Genomic DNA, 19,474 nt, shown 5'->3' with positions numbered 1-19,474 from the left:
AAACTTTTTCTCTCAAAGAGTGGTAAGGCACTGGAACGGCCTGCCCAGGGAGGTGGTGGAGTCTCCGTCCCTGGCAGTGTTCAAGAGGCGGCTTGATGAGAAACTACAGGATATGGTTTAGTAGCTGTGGCAGCAATGGTAGTGGGAAGACGGTTGGACTAGATGATCTTATAGGTCCCATCCAACCATGTGATTCTATGATTCTATGATCATACAGTTTGTGCCTGGGTTTCCCACCCAGGGAAACAATGTAGCTCACTCCAAACTTGACCGTGTGTGCATACTTGCATAGAGGCAAAACGGCTGAGGACTAGGAACCCAGATCAAACCAGGGGACAAATTAGCTTGCCAGCAGAAGCACCCCTACGTTAGCCACAGAAGATCACGACTGCAATAGGATGAGGGGGCAGCTGGGTGATTTGGTACAGACTACATCAACTGCTCTTGACTCAGCACATCCACAGCTTGGGAGTCTGCTTAGCTTCCTGGTGCATCAAAATCACAGCAGTGACCGGTGCAGTCTGGGACTCCTTCTCATTCCTCCATCTGTCCTTATCCAGAAAGTGGCATCCTTTCAGCCACGAGAGCTCTAAGCAGCCTAGGACCTACAAGGTCCAGAATCCAGCTCTCCCCACATGGCCACAGAGGGAAGCAGAGGGGCTATGCCCTGGTGAACAGTGGAGGTACGGATTTAGGACTGGAGAATGTGGCTTTATCTACTTTGTAGGTCTACAGTAAGTAGACATTTAAAATATATGTTCCCCTTCCCCCACAGTAAAACACAGACAAAAGTTTACCTTGCATACAATCTCCAGCCCGTATGAATTCTCACCGCGACTGGAAGCACCTCCAATTTTCTCCACTCTGTTGATTACACCTAAAGATGCATCTAGGACAAAAGGAGGGTCCTGTAGACAGTTGAAATTTGTGAGTTTAAAAAGGGGAGGGGGAAAAAGTCCCCAGCTGCTGCTCCCTTATGTCTATATTCCCAAACATATAGCTATGAGTCACACAGAATTACTCTCAAAGAACACTTAGGTCTAAAGATTGAATAGCCAACAAAAGCAGATGGTTTCAAAAGCTTACCCGTTCCATGCTTTTAAAATACAGTCTATAATTGGTAACAGTAAGGGTTCCTCTAATCGCTCCAGTGAAGGGGCAGATATAAGTAACATCCTTAGCTTAAAAAAAAAAGAAAAAAAAAGTTGTTAATTTCATGGTTAATTTATAGGAGTAAAATTACGACAGCAACAATATTTGGGGGACTCTTCTTTTCAGATGAAGGAATAAAAATCAGTTTAATCTGGGGTTCTAGCCTAGAACTAACGTGCCAGTTTCAGTCCCGCGGAGAAGGTAAGAGTTCAGGTATAAACTGAACTCCAAGCAAGTACCATCACCTAGAATCCTACGTTTGCACAGAACTGCTGCCCCTGTAAAACAGCCAATATTCAGCTGTAAACTCTTCACTCTTACTGAGTCATGCATTGCCAGCAGCTGAGAATAGCATGCACAAAAAGAGAAGACAATTCCTGCCTGGATGATACATTTGAAGCTGACAACAATTTGCATAAAAGCTAAGGATCGCCAGTAAGCTGGTTTGTGCCACCAAGGACGGGAGAAGGCAGTTCTCCTACATGTGGTTTTTAGGATGCTTGGGTCCTTCTGCACACCTGTGCACGCAGAGTCAGCCCTGGGATGAAGGCCCTCATGCTAAAAGCCAGTGGAGCTACAGCGATTTCCAGCAGCCAGGAATCTTAGTAGCACCCAACTGTCGGTGATTTTCAGTCTGAAGTCAGTGATCAAGTTACTCTGCAACAATTCCATTATTTTTGAGCATGAGTGATGGTGACTCAAAACAGTCCCCTTCTTAAAAGGCCTCAAACATTTTTCACTTGTCCCAGAAAAAAAAAGCAAGAGGTGCTGCTGGTTTTCCACAGCAAACACCTCCCGTAACTGCCCATCTGGTTTACATTAAATTAAAAATGCCAACACTGAAGCCATTCTCTCCCCCCACTGCCACCCAGTAGTGACTCATCACATCTTCTGCCACTGAAGCAGTTGGCTGGCTGTGCTGTGGCAATGGTTTACGCTATCACCGACAAGTAATGACACCCCTCAAACACACAGAGATCTTTCCAGGAGACCCACTGACCAGAGCTGCCGGATCCATGAAAGAACCCCCCGCACCATCTTAATAACCTCAAGACTCCAAACCCTAATGGATCTATTTTGGCAGGGCTGTGTGAAGTCAGGAGGACAGCTCGCCTCCCAACCAGGTGACAGCCACCACACACAAGAGGTGTGATGCTGCTGAGCTGTCAGGATGGGGACCTGAATTTCTTCTACCTTTATCCCATGAGATTTAGCCTGGGGAGAGAGGAGAAGAGAGACTGCCTTACTCTAGGGCACTACCAACTCATATAACTAAATTATCTTCACGTCAGCTCTACTTCTGCATAGTCTTCACTGACTCTTGAGATCTGGATATGCAGAAGGATCCTTAAAAAAATCAGGAGTGACTAATTCAGAGTAAAATACGTAGCACAGAACTTTTGGTTAAAAATGTATATACACACACCAACGCTAGCAATTTCATTACTTACATATTTATTTTAATTTACATGTCTTTGTTGGAAGGACAATTAAACATAAAATGCTTCTAGCCTGTTCTATTTAAACCAAGTGTTTCATTATTGGCTGATTGTTAATCACTTATTTTCAAAGTCTAGTTTGACAGAGGTTTGAAAGCAGACTTATGAAGCATAATAAGGGTGAGGGCAGCCTGCCTGGTTTTTCCACAAGAGTTCCCATTATTCAAAATGTAATTGCAAAATGTTTAAAAAAACCAAAACAAAACCTAAAACAAAATAAGAGAAGTGTGCATTTACATCTGAAAAGGAACAGGACTTCTGGGTAAAGAGGAAAGGCACTAGAAAAATGTTTTCCAGGTAAGGAATCCCAGGCATGATCTCAAACACTGGCTTTGCCAGCTTGTAAGCCACATCACCTTTCACATTTGCATTTTATTAGCTTGGTTTCTTAAGGGAACAATTTTACTTAATTACACTGCACATGTACACATGTACCTACACACATGGCTTGTCTGACCCTAACCCTACCACAGCTGTATGATTCCAACAGTCTCTATCTGATAAACAGGGATCTCCACGGCATTAAAATGCTTCGCTGTTTGTGAGAACGGATGCCAGGTATAATAGGGAGGTTGTGCTACTACCAAGGGGAAGTCTAATAAGCTCAGTCTTTGGCAGGTATAAGAGAATCCATATGGGAGAAAGATACTGGAAACCAGGATTTACTAATTTCCCTGCTTATGGAATTCCTGTCTTTTATAGGGCCAATCTTACCCTAGATTACTGAGCTGGCTGAAATAATTTTTCTTCCCTTCCCTGTAAAATACAAAGATAATTACATTGCCTTTCTTGATACTTTTAACAGGAAATAATTATTGCTGATGAATAATAATGATTTCCTTTTTGCTACCTTTAACTTCTTGCTGGACTGTCTGGCCTACTCCAAGAGCCACCCAGTCTTACAGACTACGTGGCTCATCACATCATTTGCTAACAGCTAAAGTACTCAAATTTCTTAAACCATTCCTGAGCATTCAAGTGGGATTTTTTGATTTTTGTTTTAGCTTTTTTTTGTTGTTGTTGTTGTTGTTGTTGTTGGGTGTTGCGGTTTTTTTAGGACTGAAGTAGCTTTCTTCCATATAGTTTTAAGATGAAGTCAATGTGTTAAACTAGCAAATGCAAATATCTTTCACAGAAAATTAATCAAGAGGCTTACTGAAAATTTCAGACTAGAGACCACCAGCAAACTTGATGCACATCAGAAAGTCTGGATGGAAAAAAAAAACAGAAAAAAGCCCCATCCCCATATCACAGCAAGTTCTCTGCAACAGCACTATCCTCTCCCGCAGTTTGTCACAGAAATTCGACACACAATTGTGCTGTGTCAACCTGTGAAGTTACCCTGTAGCAAGCACAACTTGAAACAGCTGATCCATGTTCTCTCAGGGGGCAGCAAATGTAAAGCTGTACAACAGATCTCAACATGTGTGCTAAGATATTTTGAATTGCCTTGTATTTGCCACATGCTAAGGGGAGACATACAGTTACCTTGGCTCACGTGATGTGCAATAACTCGATTAATGAAACATGGTTCTCAAAACATCAGCAATTTGCTGTTGTTGGTCACTGATCACCAAGACATTTTCCTCTATGGATATTCTATCTGGTCAGTAAACAATAAGAAACTCCCTCTTCACATACCCATGTCTTTAATGGTTTCTCCTGGTAGCAAAGGTGGCTCTTCCATTTCAGCCAATTTATTATTCTCCCTCAGGACCTAGGCAAAAGATAGAGGTAGAAAAAGAAATTCATTATGTTTTCATAAACCAAGAAGTTTACACCTACCTGCAACAAGTCAACAGCATCAAGGACAACAAATATTCAAAGATCTTGAAGTACAGCCTAACTGTACTAACGTCTCAGCCTCTGAAAGGTCAAAACAAAGCACGTGAGAGACCTCGGTGCCGCCCTCGAGCACACCCCTGGGCCACGCAGAAGTGTTTAAAGCAGGGATGTCTGCGATGGAGAGGCTGTGCCAAGCAGGCTGTCTGCTCTGGCAGCACACTTCCCAGGTGGCTGCCTTTCATGCTCCAACCTTCTCCTCCCCAGCCCATCATCACAAGTCAAACTCTCTCACAGTTGCATACGGAACCAAAGGGATCAGTTCCTTTCCCAGCTGTAGTGCTCACCTATTACCATGACACTATCAACTATTAAGTAGAGCAACTTCTAGTTTACACTGAGGAAAACTTAAAAGGACACCTTGCCACACCATTGTCTTCAACGAGAGTCCGACAACTGCAAAAATCCCCATTTGGTTCAGTAGCAGTGACTTGTGACAAAGGCTGTATTTTGATAGGTATGTATAGGAGGCTTAGTTTCGATTTTTTTTTTTGGCTGCCAAATGAGCCCTCCTCCGCTTTCCCTTGAGTTAAGCTTTTACTACAGGGCATTAGTTTTCACAGATACGATTGCATTTACACAAGAGTTTTCACAAGAACAGCTGCTATCACGAGCAGGTGGACATTTCAGGAAAGCATGGCTGTAACTATGAAACATAACCTGAAGTCTAAACAGTAAGAACTAGGGAGAAGAGCACATGTAAGTGACCAAGACTAAGGCTAAGCCTATGTGGCCAATATACAGGTGGATTTAATATTATTTCCCTTGCATCAAACTGGCCAAACAACCACAACCATAAGCACAACATTTGCCCAAACCAGTAACACAGACGGAGAGTGGGGGAGTTAGTCCAGACTCTGCCTCATGCTGTAGCAACCACAAAACTTTGGGTTTAAAGTTGGTGAGCATCCCACGTGGTGGAGACAGGCAGGGAGAGCTCATGTCTGCTCACACCTGAATGCGCAGGCTCACCCAAAATGTTTTCTTTACCTTAATGTGAGGAACAAGAAATAATTGTTTTCATTTTATATCAGGAAATCGTTGCAAAGAAAATTCAAAGACATGGCCTAAAGTGGCACTCTAGAACCTGACACATCTGTGGTCAACTTTCATGTAGGATCAAGCCAGAGGGAAAGCCTTGGGGAAGAAATATTCTCTGAACTATGCAAAAAAAATAAAAACAAAACCCAAAGAAACCTCATGCCACAATAAGCGCACATTCCAGCATTTTCACACAACAGATTGACGTATAGATGAAAAGATTAACAAGATCAAAGCCTTCTTGAGAACAAGATGTACACTTAAAAAAAAAAAGCTTTCAAAAGACTCCTAAAAAAAAAAATAATAAAAGCAAGCACAGTCCTGGCTTCCTAACAGGAACCTCACAACTGCACTCACTTAGGCCAGCTCTCACCAGGGAGGCTGCCAGAGCAGCCAGACTGGGGTCTACAAGATGGGTAAAGGCAGGTCACCATCAACGGACCTCACACTGGCAGCGATTTGCAGAAAAGTTTCTCCTCCCCCATGTCAGCGATACCAGTAAAAACAAGGTTTTGCTGGTACAACTCGCAGAAGTCTATGCTGAGGACTTCTTGTCAGCACAGCTGTATTGGCTGAAGATCACATACCCCATCAAAGCCCTGACTGATGGCCTCCTCGATGAAAGCCTGTGATGGAGACCCGCTCTCAACTCCTGTGTGTCGATTTTTGCACTTGAGTAACAGCCTTGAAATTAGCAGGAAAACATCTGGATTATGCCAAATGAGACACAGGCTTCTGGCTAATTAGTCCGTAAATGGTGGTCATCTTTGTGGCCTTTTATCTTGGAAGGATGTTATTAAAAACACACTCTGCGTTCAGGACACCACCACAACTTCTTTGAGAAGGTGCGTATCCCAAACGGGCAGCAGCTGCTGCTCGGATCACTTCAGTCAGCAGCTGGACTCGCCGCTCTCCTGCAGATGTCAGCCAGAGCACGTCCAGTGGTAAACATTTGGGAGACTGGGATACATCTTAAGCCAAAACAAATATGAGGTAAGATACACAGAAAGCATTCGGTTTTGACAAGCAGCTGCCGTGATGACTGGGTGGGAAGTGCTCAGGTGGGTTTAAACACTGTACTGCAGGTGGGGGAGAGGGAGGGAAGAGGCAAGCAGTATGAAAGACAAAGACCTCCATGTCAACACCATTCTGTAAAGTCAAGGTTGAAAGCTTTTTCAGTTTAAAAACTGGCTCTTTTAGTAAAATCCATCTGCTCACTCATATTCTCCAAAATGCGGAGTCCCCGGGGTTAGAGGAAAGGGTTAGCGATCCAAACCTGCACGCACTTCAACAAAGGGCAGCAGACGGATGGCTTCCTGGAAACGCAGCACTTCAAGGTCGACAGCTTCGGCTCCCTTGCCTCCCTCCCCCTCCCTTTTTTTAGTGTCCTTTTTTTTTTTAAATAGAGTTGAGCACTAGACTCATTTTCACCATCCCTCAAGTGAGCTCAGCCACACGACCTACCTCAGGTAACACAACACCAACTGCCTTCATGATGATTTCAAAGTCAGTGCAAGCACATCACCCCTGGATAAGTCATCCTTCCCAAGAGGCTGAGACAGACACGGTCAGAAAGCCCAGGACAAACACTTCTCCAGTGTGCCGGTCTTCGCAGCGTCTGCCCAGCTCTAGACCTTGAATGAGCCTTCTAGTTGGAATGTGAACGCTTGAAACCCATACTGACAGAAACCGAGAAATGAAGGTTAGGCATTTTCTTGAAATCCACCTCCATCAACGGCTCCTTAAAACTGATTCAGGGAAATGTAATCTGTGTGCAGCTGACAATGCAGGCAGCAGGCACACGAGAAGACATCTGGTGCAGCACTGAAGCATAGAGGGTGGCAGGAGGGAGGAAGTGGGTGGACAAGGAAATAAGTTTTGGAAACACATCAAGGAGGAAGGATGGGACGGGACAATATGCACATAGAGTTCTGGGAGGATGCTAACAGCATAAATGGACCCTCTGCCCCTTAAATGACTAAGGACATTACATTAAAAGTCCCTCCATCTTACTGCCATTATCCTCTCTCCCCCTCAAATCCAAAATGGTTCATTAAACTGTCAAAACCACCTTTTTTTGTACATTAGCCTATTTTCAAACCTCTAAAAATAAGACTCCTGGGCCCAGATTTAGCACTCTGCAAATCCTGCAAAACAAAATTAAGAGCTCCAGTGAGGCAAGGAAGCAGGCAAGGGAGCCAGGGACACAACTGCAGCAGCCCAGCTGCAGAAGAGTGACAGCTGGCTACTGATGCACTAATGCTACTGAGGCAGGTACCATGTACATCTGTAACTGAAATATTTCACCTCTGTGTGCCTCAGGTTTTCAAATCGTTCAGTGGTTACAAACAGAGCTTTGAGATCTGCAGTGAAGGTCACAGCCAGAGCTGGGCAGAACTCATTGCTTATGAATGGGACCACGTTGACGTAGAGCCACACACTGGCCGTATGTCACAAACATCACTAAGGCGGTTTCTGAAAGAAACAAATACAACCACCAAAAATCAGTAGACTACTTTGCCTTGCCTCCAACCCAAACAAGGTCTTCCTTACCTTTTCCCCACATAAAGTATACTTGGTAACTAAATCTCCGAGGAAACTAGGAGTTTCATTACACATCAGAATAACCTTTAATTCTGTCTTCTTTTACCGAGTAACACAATCAACCCATTCCACCCACCAGCAGCTCTCCCTCCAGATAAAACAGCTCTCTGGGATACAGAGATGGGAGGGATGGAAGTACCTTAGCAGCTAAACACAAGTCCTGCCTCAGCTCAGAGAGGCTGTGAGGACTCCATGCCCACACCTACCTTTGTTCTCTGCTCAAGCAGTGACTTGGCAGAACAAACCCACGCTTGCCACATTTAACAACTGCTTCTCTCACTCCAGGATCCCACCTTGTGTTAGCTTGAGCCCACTTACCATGGCTGAAGGTGCAGAGCTCTCTGATGCCCTCCCACCTACAGCACCCAAGGCAGGAAAACCCCAGTGAAACTCTGTATTCAGGGTTTGCTTTTGCCTGTGAGCACGACTGACATGTTTTCCTCTTGTATTGCCTGGGGCGCGTTTGCCTACCAGCAGAGCTGCACAGCCAGGACGACAGCACGCGTCCTGCGCAGGCTGAGGCCGAGCCAGGATTGCCTCCTCCTACCCAATCTGCCAGCATTGTAACTGCTCCCGTATCGAGTTCAGACAAGACGCCAGGGTTAGCTTAATGGCTTTTTTAATGGTTGTTTTTCCGTAACCTGGATCATTTTGCCAGGACTGGCTTGGGGCGCGACTACACGAGCAACTCAGGGTGTAAACCCAGGGTGAGGGAGGGAGAGCAACCGGACTGACTAGGGAGAGTGACCTTGTCCCTGGACACTGCCATCCACAGCACAAGCCTCCAGGTAACAAAGATGCATGAAGAGAGCACCTGAGGTACCCTCCCAGCCATTTTCCAGTTACTCTTTTCTACTCTTTCTCCTGAATATTTGAGCCCTGAAACAGAAAAAGGTCAGGTTTTTTTTGGCTCCATGCAGCTTCAAAGGAGACAACAGGTTTGCGTTACTGAATTGCTATGTAATAGTTTCCCAAGTCTGCACAGATTCTCCTATCCTGAATCACAATCAGAATGAACAAAAAGAATCTTTTTTGGCTTAGACAAAATTAAAATGTACTCTTTTTGTGATTCCCCCCCCCACCCCCCGAGTTAATCTCTCCTTGGTAACCTCCTACACACTCCACCTTAATTTGTACATTTTGAACAGATTTGTTATTCATAAAGCCACAGTGCTGCTGTGACATGCATGACATGACGCTGTGACCTCTTGCTCCTGCATTATTCCTTTCCCCAAAATCAGGTCTCCACCATCTACAGGTGGACAAGGGACAAGCAACGGATATCATCTACCTGTACTTGTGCAAGGCATTTGACACTGTCCCACACAACATCCTTCTCTCTAAACTGGAGAAACACGGGTTTGATGGATGGACCACTTGGTGGATAAGGAATTGGCTGTATGGCTGCACTCAGAGAGTGGTGGTCAACGGCTCGATGTCCAAGCGGAGACCGATGACAAGAGGTGGGCCCAGCCCTGTTTAACACCTTTGTTGGTGACACGAACAGTGGGATAGAGTGCACCCTCAGCAAGTTAGCTGATAACATCAAGCTGTGTGGTACTGTCAACATGCTGGAAGGGAGGGATGCCATCCAGAGGGACCTTGACAGACTGAAGAGGTGGGCCCATGCAAACCCCATGAAGTTCAGCCAGGCCAAATGCAAGGTCCTGCACGTGGGTTATGGTAATCCCAAGCACAAACACAGGCTGGAGAACGGATCAAGACCAGCCCTGAGGAGAAGGACTCGGGTGTGCTGGTGGATGAAAAGCTCAACGTGAGCAGGCATTGAGCCCTTGCAGCCCAGAAAGCCAACTGCATCCGGGGCTGCATCAAGAGGAGTGTGGCCAGCAGGTCGAGGGAGGTGATTCCGCCCCTCTACTCCGCTCTGGTGAGACCCCACCTGGAGTACTGTGTCCAGTTCTGGAGCCCCCAACATAAGAAGGACATGGACCAGTTGGAGAAAGTCCAAAGGAGGGTCACAAAGACTATGAGAAGGCTGGAGCACCTCTCCTATGAGGACAGGCTGAGAGAGTTGGGGCTGTTCAGCCTGGAGAAGAGGAGGCTCCGGGGAAACCTTATAGCGTGTTCCAGTACCTAAAGGGGGCCTATAGGAAAGACGGGGAGAGACTGTTCAGTAGGGCCTGTTGCAATAGGACAAGGGGTAATAGTTTTAAAATAGAGCGAGATAGATTTAGATTAGATATTAGGAAAAATTTTTTTACACTGAGGGTGGTGGAACACTGGAACAGGTTGCCCAGAGAGGTGGTGGATGCCCCATCCCTGGAAACATTCAAGGCCAGGTTGGACGGGGCTCTGAGCAACCTGATCTGGTTGGAGATGTCCCTGCTCCTTGCAGGGGGGTTGCACGAGATGACCTTTGAAGGTCCCTTCCAACCCAAACCATTCTATGCTTCTATGATTCTGTGAGAACAATCCCTTGATAAGCCTCCTCCAGGACACCTCCCCAGTTAAGCTGCAAATTGGTAAGTGCTGTGAGGGCTGTTCTCTCAATGCATGGGTGACTGCTTAGATAAAAACGAAAAATACACATGTAAAGTATTCAAGGTCAGGTTGAACGGGGTTGTGAGCAACCTGATCTGGTTGGAGATGTCCCTGCTCCTTGCAGGAGGGTTGCATGAGATGACCTTTGAAGGTCCCTTCCAAACCTAACCATTCTATGATTCTATTCAAAAGATGAGCTCTCCAAGCTCAGAGCAGCTTTTGTTCCAGCTACAGACAGTCCTCTTCTGTGTTTCCTAGAGCAGGAAGCTGGTCTCCTAATTGGTCCCTTGACATAAAAACATATAACCTGTCTGTACAGACCAACATTATACACACACACACAAAATTCCTTTGCATCTGCAGCCCCTAAACGCACACGTCTGGCACATCTACCTCATGAGCATGCATTGGTCAGCAGTAACAGCCGGGACATACGCTGTGGGAACAAGAATGCGTGTGTTGTGCATGCGTGTGTGCAAGAATATATGCATAGAATTAGTATATTTTAAAAATACGTAGCTTTTCAAATTAGAGGTGAAATACAGATTTGAAACTCAACAGCCAAGTGAAAGGTTTCATCTTTTACAGGAAAACATTTGTCTGATACTTCACATATCAAAGGACTATTGAGGAATATTCTGCTTGTAGTTAATGTATCTATAAGCTTTCCTCTCCCCTCTGCATTTTTTTTTTAATGTCTTTCTCTCAAGGACTGGCACAGGATTAAATGCCCTCCTGAATCAGCACTCTTGCCACTCTGCAGGCAGGGCAGTCAGTAAACTGCAGAAATATCCATTCCATCTAAAACTGGAGACACATGTCAGAGCTAGTCACCCTAGGTGCTCTGTTCCCTCAGTGGAAAGCAGGAGACCTAGGAGATTCACCTTTAGGATGAGTGCCTTTCTTCCCACTGAAGGCTGAGAACAAGGGTAAGTAACTCCAGTGCAGATCTGGCAGGGTGAATCCCATCTCTCGTGCTTCACTGCAGCCAGTGCAGCAGTGCCTGATCTCCTGGACATCCCGATAAAATTGAGTAGTCTCAACCTGTACTTTGCAGAGAGGCTCAAACTTTGTGCAGAGAGGCAGCAGACGAGCCAGGCCAGATCCAAAAACTGCATGAACTTCATTAAAACAGGGATGACTCCGCAGCTTGTAGGATAGGTCTGAGTTACCAGACAGATTTTGCACCAGAGCTGGCTCCTTTCTGCTCCTTCAGAGAACGACAGGAGGGAAGTCAGCCTTTCTGCAAAAGGCTTAGACATAGGATTATTTTTACGTGCTTGATTATTTATTTATTTATTTTGTAAATCAAGAGCAAAATATATACACTTATGTAAACAATATTCTTCTCCTTTCAAATGCCTTCTGGTAGTCTCAGACCATGTTCACCTACTCCTTTCCCTGAACTGCCCTCCCACTCCATCCCTTTCCTCTTTCATGGCTGTTGCCATAGAAGTCAATCAACAAAGGACAGTGCCACTACGCAAGTGTATCAAGATTTATCATCACCCCAATGATGGTCTAAAAATCTCTGAAACAAAACAGATACAGAAGCTCTTTCCATTCACCTCAGAAAAAAACATGGAGGTCTAATTCTGCCCAGCTGATGTTGACAGAAGCTGCAGAACTGACACAAGTATGTGCAGAACAAAGACCCCATATGCTTATTTAGGATAATTTTGCATAGGTGCATTGGTTTCTTTTCTAAACGAAACATTTCTTACAACAGGAAAAAGGGTACATTTTTTCCAGCATTTTGCTGCTTAAATGCTTCTGTCTTCTCCGTGCTCAGTTAGAAGGACCGCAAAACAGTAGCCGTGCGTACTTGACAAATCGCCCTGCAGACTGCAAACACTGTGTTACTTCGCAGAGATTTTCAGCTGCCATTTATGGCCATTTCAAGGGTACTTTGAGAAGATTTATGTGCTATGTATCCTACTGGAAATGTAATAAAACACACATCAAGCAAGTAAATGGACTTTGTTGATTATTTTTGAATCATTAAGAATACCACAGCAGAATGACTACGGGAAAGAAGAGCAATATGTGTGCATGACTGAGGTATGGGGACTTTTCTGAGGATTATGACCAGATGGTTGTCTGATGTTAGAGACATTCAGACCAGCAAGACATTAATTGCACAGAAATGGTTTGTGTCTTCTTTTTGGATATTAGAAGTTCAAAGGGGAAAAGAGAAAACACCATGGACCCATGGGTCATTTCAGAATTGTATCAAGAATCAAATATACTGTCCAAAGATCACATCAAGCCCATTCAGCTCCTAAGAGCACTCAGCCAAAGAAGGCTTGTTAGCTTGGTTAAAAAAACAACACAAGAGGCATTTAAGTTACCAACAAAATGTTCTGACCACAGACCATCTATCAGACTGCTCTAAAGACAATAATCACATACAACTGCCTTTTAACCATGCTTTCCTAGTCTCAAAAAAAATCACTGACTCAACCGAAAAAAAAAATTACAAACTGATTTCTACCTACTATGCATTCTTTGAGAAAGTATAAAAAGGCTTGAGAAATCACTTGCTTACTTACCACCGTCTTGAAAGTCTACAAAGTAGCTGAAGTGTATTTAAAGAAAAAAAAAAAAAAAAAGGAATACAGTCACCACGGTAACACAAAGGAACTCCTCTGGAGGAGGAAGTAGCTACTATGCAGTGTTTCCCCGGGGTTTTCTGCTTTTTTTTTGCCACGATGTACTTCTCCACTCAGACCTGAATGTCCAGTGACGAAGAACAGCCTCTCTGGGCTGGTGAATCTCCTGGGCCCTTGCTGCACAAGCACAAGGCAAAGCTCAGAAGCTCAAAAGAACACATTGTTGAGGGCCACTTGTTCAACCACGGCTGGCTTGTCTCTTCAAGTTTGTATGGCTTGGTGCCTCAAGACAATTCCCTCATTAGGCTCTGACAGAAAGTCGTCATTGACTCAACACAGCAACATTCCCTGGCACAGAAGGTTGCAGATATTATCTATTCAGACAAGTCCAACATTTTTTAATACAGAACCTTCTCCAGTGCCAAGGGTTCCACATATGTCTCAAACGACAATGGCTCTGTTCTCCACTAGCTGCTCAAAAACTTTGTACAGCATGTTAGCCTGACTATCCTTTCTTTATTTTGACCATATTTTGTTTAGCAAACAACTTATACAGGAAAAGAAATTAAAATTTTCAAGGAAAGCGTTAAACAAGTCCAGTGACGTTCATATCACCAGCATTAAGTAACAGAAAAACACTCTGACCAAGCAGAGAGTTACAAATTCTACTAACTAAAATAAGTCACGGAAAAGTGGCTCTGTTACCAAGAATTTCACTTTGGAGTTTAGCGATAAATAAGGTATAGATTCAAGATACAAGTAATTACAATGAGTAAACAATCCTACAGAGGGGAACAAAGATGCTTCATTCGGTGCAAAAACATTCACAGAAAATCAAATCTTGGCAGGTACTGCATGCAATCACAAATATGCGTGCTCCTTTTAGATTCCGTGCTTGTTCATTCCTGCCTGATTTGTGCTTCAGTCTACAAAACTGTAACTGGGGGTGGGGACGGGGGAAGGAAGGAAGGGGGGAAAAAAGCCACCTCTTACCCAGTTTAACTCAGCAAAAGGAGAATTCTCGCACTTTGTAGCTAGGAGAAATACGGCAGTCGATTAGGAAGAGATGAAAATATTTTTGAGGAACATCTGAAGGCCATTTGCTTATTCTTCTTAGCTTTCCATTCCTAATAGATGGCAATCTTAAATGCTTCCAGAGATTTCCTTCACTGTGCATTACTTCATATTCAAACATTCAGGTACTTCTATGTAAGAAAAATTAGCGATGCTAGCTGTCTTTGCTGTCTTCCAACTAGATGAGCACTTAGGGAGTATTATTTCCATGTAAAGGAGACAGAAAACTGACTGCATGTGGCTTTTCCCCTCATCTAATTTGCATGAAATCAATATTTTGCAACCCAGAGGTTGGCTACTCTGTGTTTTTGTTTCCTTTAAAGGGGGAGGTGCAGAAAAGAACTTACTGGGGAGAGATGCAGGGAGGGGACCAAGATTTTTCCATCTCTTAAAAAGAAAAAAAATATTGTAATTCTCATGAAATATATAGCATTTGCAGTCCTGGAAACTGGAGTCCTAGAAAAACACGGCAACAGCAGGGGCTAAACTCCAGTCACTCATGGGGCTGTCCTGGAATGACCACACTTAGGGACAAGAGCATCATTCATTCTCCAGAACCAGTCTTTTGTGCCTTCATTCATCTTCAGCTTAATGCTCCAGAGAAGAAAGGGAAACGATTTCCCAAGGGCACACACAACTCATATGGCCAAAATCAGAATTTTGAGACCGTTAAAATATTTTCCCTGTAAGATTTTCCTACTTCTCTGCTGCTCTTTAAGTCCCTCTACTTGATACCTTCAGTAATGTAAAGCATCACCCATTCTTGGATTTGTTTTTGATTTCAGCCCTGTGTGCAAAGGGACCCATGGAAACACCACACACAGACCAGGTAAGGACTACCACTGCCTGCATGGCTTCTGCTCCTGTGCACGCACAAAAACGTGAGGTGCACCTCCGTGTGAGAACATGACTGAACCCAGAGTGATGATATCGAGAAACACATATGGTCAAGTCTTCACAGAGCGACAGTAAAAAGATGAACTGTTTATTTAATTTCACTGCTGTATCACCGGCTCACATCCAGCCAAGGCTTTTGTGACTACAGGTCAATTACCTTCACCATCTGCTGGCTGGTGCAACATGGTCTGTAATTTAATAGCAGCTGCAGTCCAGTGCACTGGGAAGGAAAGCTCACATCACAGAAGCCATCTTTGCATTTGCTATGAACTAGTCTTCTTACGGGCAGTCCCATGCAAAGAGTCAAGGGCCAGTCCCAAACAGGAATATTTATCCCCAAACATTGTTAAGCGAGGATGGAGCTGACTGGCAGGGCAGAGTCTACTCTGGAGGTGCTTCGGCAGAGGTTTTTTTCTTGATTTAGTGCTTCCAAACTAGCATTGAAAAATCCCTTAAAAGTCAAAGTAAAAAACATTGCTTAAACAAGTGCTTAAAGTTTAAAAAGCTATGCTGCTCTCTAAACCCAGCTCTTGTTGAACATGTGTTACACATCACCAAAGCCTGACACACTTCCTGCGTTGGCAGGGAGATAGCAATGGAAAAGCTCATTGAGGCTACTTTTAGTGATTTACAGCAAAGGATGGGAGGGAAGAAAAAAAAAATCACATCTTTCTTCAATATGTTTTTCTACTACCAATATATATGTTCTACATAAAACCAGTGTAAGCCACTTCGCACTAAAGCCAGAATAAAGTAACAAAAAGGTGGCAAAGTCAGTGACTGGCATATCAGTTAATCCTGCCCAATAACACCTGAAGATTTACCTCCATTTTAGAGGTTTACATCTGGAGAAATTACCCGGAACTCTCTTCATATTCACAGGAGAAACCCAGTAGGTTTTCAAATGAGACAAAACTACACCTTTACTGGAGCACAGCTAAAGCTGGGATTCAGTCTGAGAAACCAGTTGCTGCCCCTCAAATACTGTTCACAACATCCTGGAGTGATGACTTCTCTAGCTCAGCTACATGATGTTCTCACCTAGTGTGGGCATTTTCCTGAAAGCAGAGATAAATCAGATGGTAAATGACGTATTTCTTTCCATCGATCGCAAAGGAATTGTGGTTGGTTAGCTTGAATGCAGACTTGCTCAGACTGATTTCATCCAGAAAACCTAAGGAGACAGCAATTGCATCCATTCACTGTCTTGGAAGGAGAAGGCTCCTTCATGTACCTTTTGTCACGCATCACTTACATATCTTATAAAATAAACCACATGGGCTTGTCTACAGTCTCAAACCATACACACAAAGGATAACAAATTAAGGGTACGCAAGCAGCCCTGTTTCTTCTCTTTTCCAGTCTTCGAGTCCTGAGCATGCTACAATAATGCTTTTACATCCCATATATAAACCCCCTGCAAATCCACTGATTCCGCATGTATTAAAGGAGAAAATTATTACGGAGGGAGCAAACAAGCACGGAGGTTGGGACACATGCTTTTACAATATTTTGCTAGACCTCAAAGCAATATCAGGAATTGTGGATCTTACTGCTGCCCTCAAAGAGGAGAATTATTCAGTGACCACAAACAGCAATGCCAAGAACAAAGATCTGAATCACTTTTTCTGAAGGCTGCACAGCTAAGCAGGTGATGTATGGGTCTGCTGCACTGGTTTCCTCTGTCCACAGAACGGACTAGAAGCAAGAAGCAACATAAGAAAGCCAACACATGAGTTTCCATTCTCTGGTTCAGGTTTTTGCCATATACAGTCCAAAACCAAGCACAACAGACCTTAGCAAATTTTCAGGCAAAGGTACTGTTCTGAAGGGAAGGGGCAACAGGCTCCGCTCCATAGCCACTGCTTCTCAGCTGCAGATGGAAGGGATCCCACCCTTTACGACAGCTTCTCCAAAGTGCTGAATGCAGTGAACTTCAGGCATTATCCTATAAATCAACAGCTAACTCAAAATTAAAGTCCTCACCAATAAAAGCTAGAGCATTAGCAAGAAGACTTCAAAGTAGTACTATAAACTGCACGAGACATCTCTGCCCACAGGCGCAAGAGAAAATACCACCTATAGGACTTAGGAGCAAATATCTCACTGTACTTTAGTAACCACCAACTCCTAGATCTGTAAGAGATATTTATGCACCTCAATCCCTTTGGCAATGTTGGCTTTAAGGTATTTTTAAAATATCATCCCAAATTACAAAGCATCTATGAATTTCCAGCTCATTTTCACTTTCAACTACTTCAACTCTCTCCTTGCCTGATCTATAACTTATGTTAAAACATATGGCAGCGTACTTGCTAAAAATTCCCTGAAAAAGTGCATTCCCTAAATCAATTCTAAACAGCTTCAGATTTGAGATCAGGAAGGGGGTGGAGGGGAGAACCTAATACTGCTTTGTTGTTTTTCTGTGCAAGTTTGGGGTTTTTTTACTTCTTTTTTTTTTCTTATGGATCTAACTGAAGCAGCCAAAACTTATTTAGAGTTAGTTTATGAAGTGAAAATTCTATAAATTGTAGTGGTAAAGCAATTTAATCTTAGTTCCAGATACTGAAATGCTCAATATACATTTAAAAAAAAAGCCAAAACTTCATAAAGGTTATTGTTAAATAGTTTGGAGAAAGATTTAGGAAAAATACTGCACATGCACTCATCAGGAATCCCCAGTGGTTGTCTCATTTACCTCATTACACACATGTGCGCGCACACACACAGAGTGTTAATTGCACTCCAAAAGAAAACTGCAGGCACAGACTGCAAGAAATTACATGAGTCCTCTCCCTGGTTCCCTCCTCCCAATGGACGCCTACTATTCTTCTAAAAATTCCCCACAGAAAAAGAGAGTGCTAATTGTAGCTATTACAAAGTGTTTTTCCATCATCAGAGAAATTTAATTCCTAAATTTGAGTCAATGCACACGCGGAGGCAGACACCAAGTAGAGGTAGGAGTGATGATGGATCCACGTAGCTATTCATTCTAGCAAGGAAAATTTAAATACACATCAAGAGCATAATCCCATAATTGGCAGATCCACTTCAAAATCTTGAAAAGCTTATTTTCAGCCTCTTAAAGCTAACTGATGCAACACCTTCCTGTGAGAACACCATGTAGCCCAGGCACTTGTCTCCCATACCACAGAGTTACCACAAAATGCATTAGTTCCCACTTCTGGGCTTATTCTCTTTTCCAGGAACAATGTGGGATTTCTTTTGGTCTTCAGAAGAAATAAGGTGCTTAGCTCAAATCTCAGTACCTGCTAAGAGGTGGAAGTTTGTGCTGTCTTGCACCAAAGTTGCACAAGATGCTCAGGCGTGTAAGGAAAGGGCTAGAACAGAGAACACTCATGCAACTGTATCAGTTAACGGTATGATGTAATCTGCAATATCAAAGGCAAGGTCACATCTCAGAAAGATCAAACAAAGTAGTAAGAACAATCAGGACCTTGAAAAAAATCCCTCACAGAACTGACTTTAAAAAGAACCTTGCCAAAACGTCATGATAGAGACGTTAATTTGGAGAAAACTGGACAAAGAATGATAAACGCAGAGAGATGAGTTCTCCTCAAGACCTGAAAGAAATCACTGTTAGCTGACCAACACTCAGAATACATCTTTCATTTAGGAGCTAGCACTAGGCTTCAAGAACAAGCCCAGGGAGCAAACAGGAATGCACTAGCACCGACAGCGATTAATCGTGGGACTGCGGTTGCACTGGCAATACCAACACAAGAGGCTGTCCACAGGTAGAGAACAGGTCTCCATCCCACCTCCCAGGCTTGTTCTCCAGCATCAAACACTCAGGAATAAAGAGAAAAATGGTTAATGCATTAATTCCTCCAGAAAAGCTAAAGTCAACCTGTACTAGTGGAAACTGTCCCTTTCTCACTATACCCTAACACAAGCAGGACCATGGGAACACATTTTCTGCAGGCCAATCAGCAGGAGCTTTAAAGGCATGTCTGCAGAGTGATCCAAAGGGGATTTTGGATCCCCCTTGTTGCCTACCATCAACAAGCAGCCACTCAACCGTAAAGGGAAGAAGCAGCTTTATGTCTACACATGACAGCATCCCAGCCACCCACAGCACCTCCTGCAAGAGCAAGCTTCAGGTGCAGCGTGGCAGGCTTATGCTGAATCCATGCCCCACAGAGCTGATGCCGGTTAAGAGCAAGAAGCATTTCGCAAGCCGAGGCAGAACCTTAGTTTGCTTAGAAATAAAAAAAGAAGAAGGCAAGC

At 43.8% G+C, this 19,474-nt stretch overlaps 1 protein-coding gene across 2 annotated transcripts in view; it reads right to left on the bottom strand.

Annotated features, from left to right (window-relative positions):
- MTMR2 (myotubularin related protein 2) overlaps nucleotides 1-19,474 on the bottom strand; it is a 64,379-nt gene that overhangs the window by 21,267 nt on the left and 23,638 nt on the right. For both annotated transcript variants that reach the window (XM_086739611.1, XM_086739612.1), the window contains 3 exons: nucleotides 4,293-4,368; nucleotides 1,087-1,181; nucleotides 798-908 (listed from right to left, as the gene is read on the bottom strand). In XM_086739611.1, coding sequence (XP_086595737.1) covers nucleotides 798-908; nucleotides 1,087-1,181; nucleotides 4,293-4,368 — 282 coding nt within the window. The remainder of the gene's footprint in view (nucleotides 1-797; nucleotides 909-1,086; nucleotides 1,182-4,292; nucleotides 4,369-19,474) is intronic.

The sequence above is a fragment of the Chlamydotis macqueenii genome, chromosome 1 (assembly GCF_036417535.1).
Source record: "Chlamydotis macqueenii isolate bChlMac1 chromosome 1, bChlMac1.mat, whole genome shotgun sequence".
NCBI lineage: Eukaryota > Metazoa > Chordata > Aves > Otidiformes > Otididae > Chlamydotis > Chlamydotis macqueenii.
This window is presented reverse-complemented; position numbering and strand designations above follow the sequence as displayed.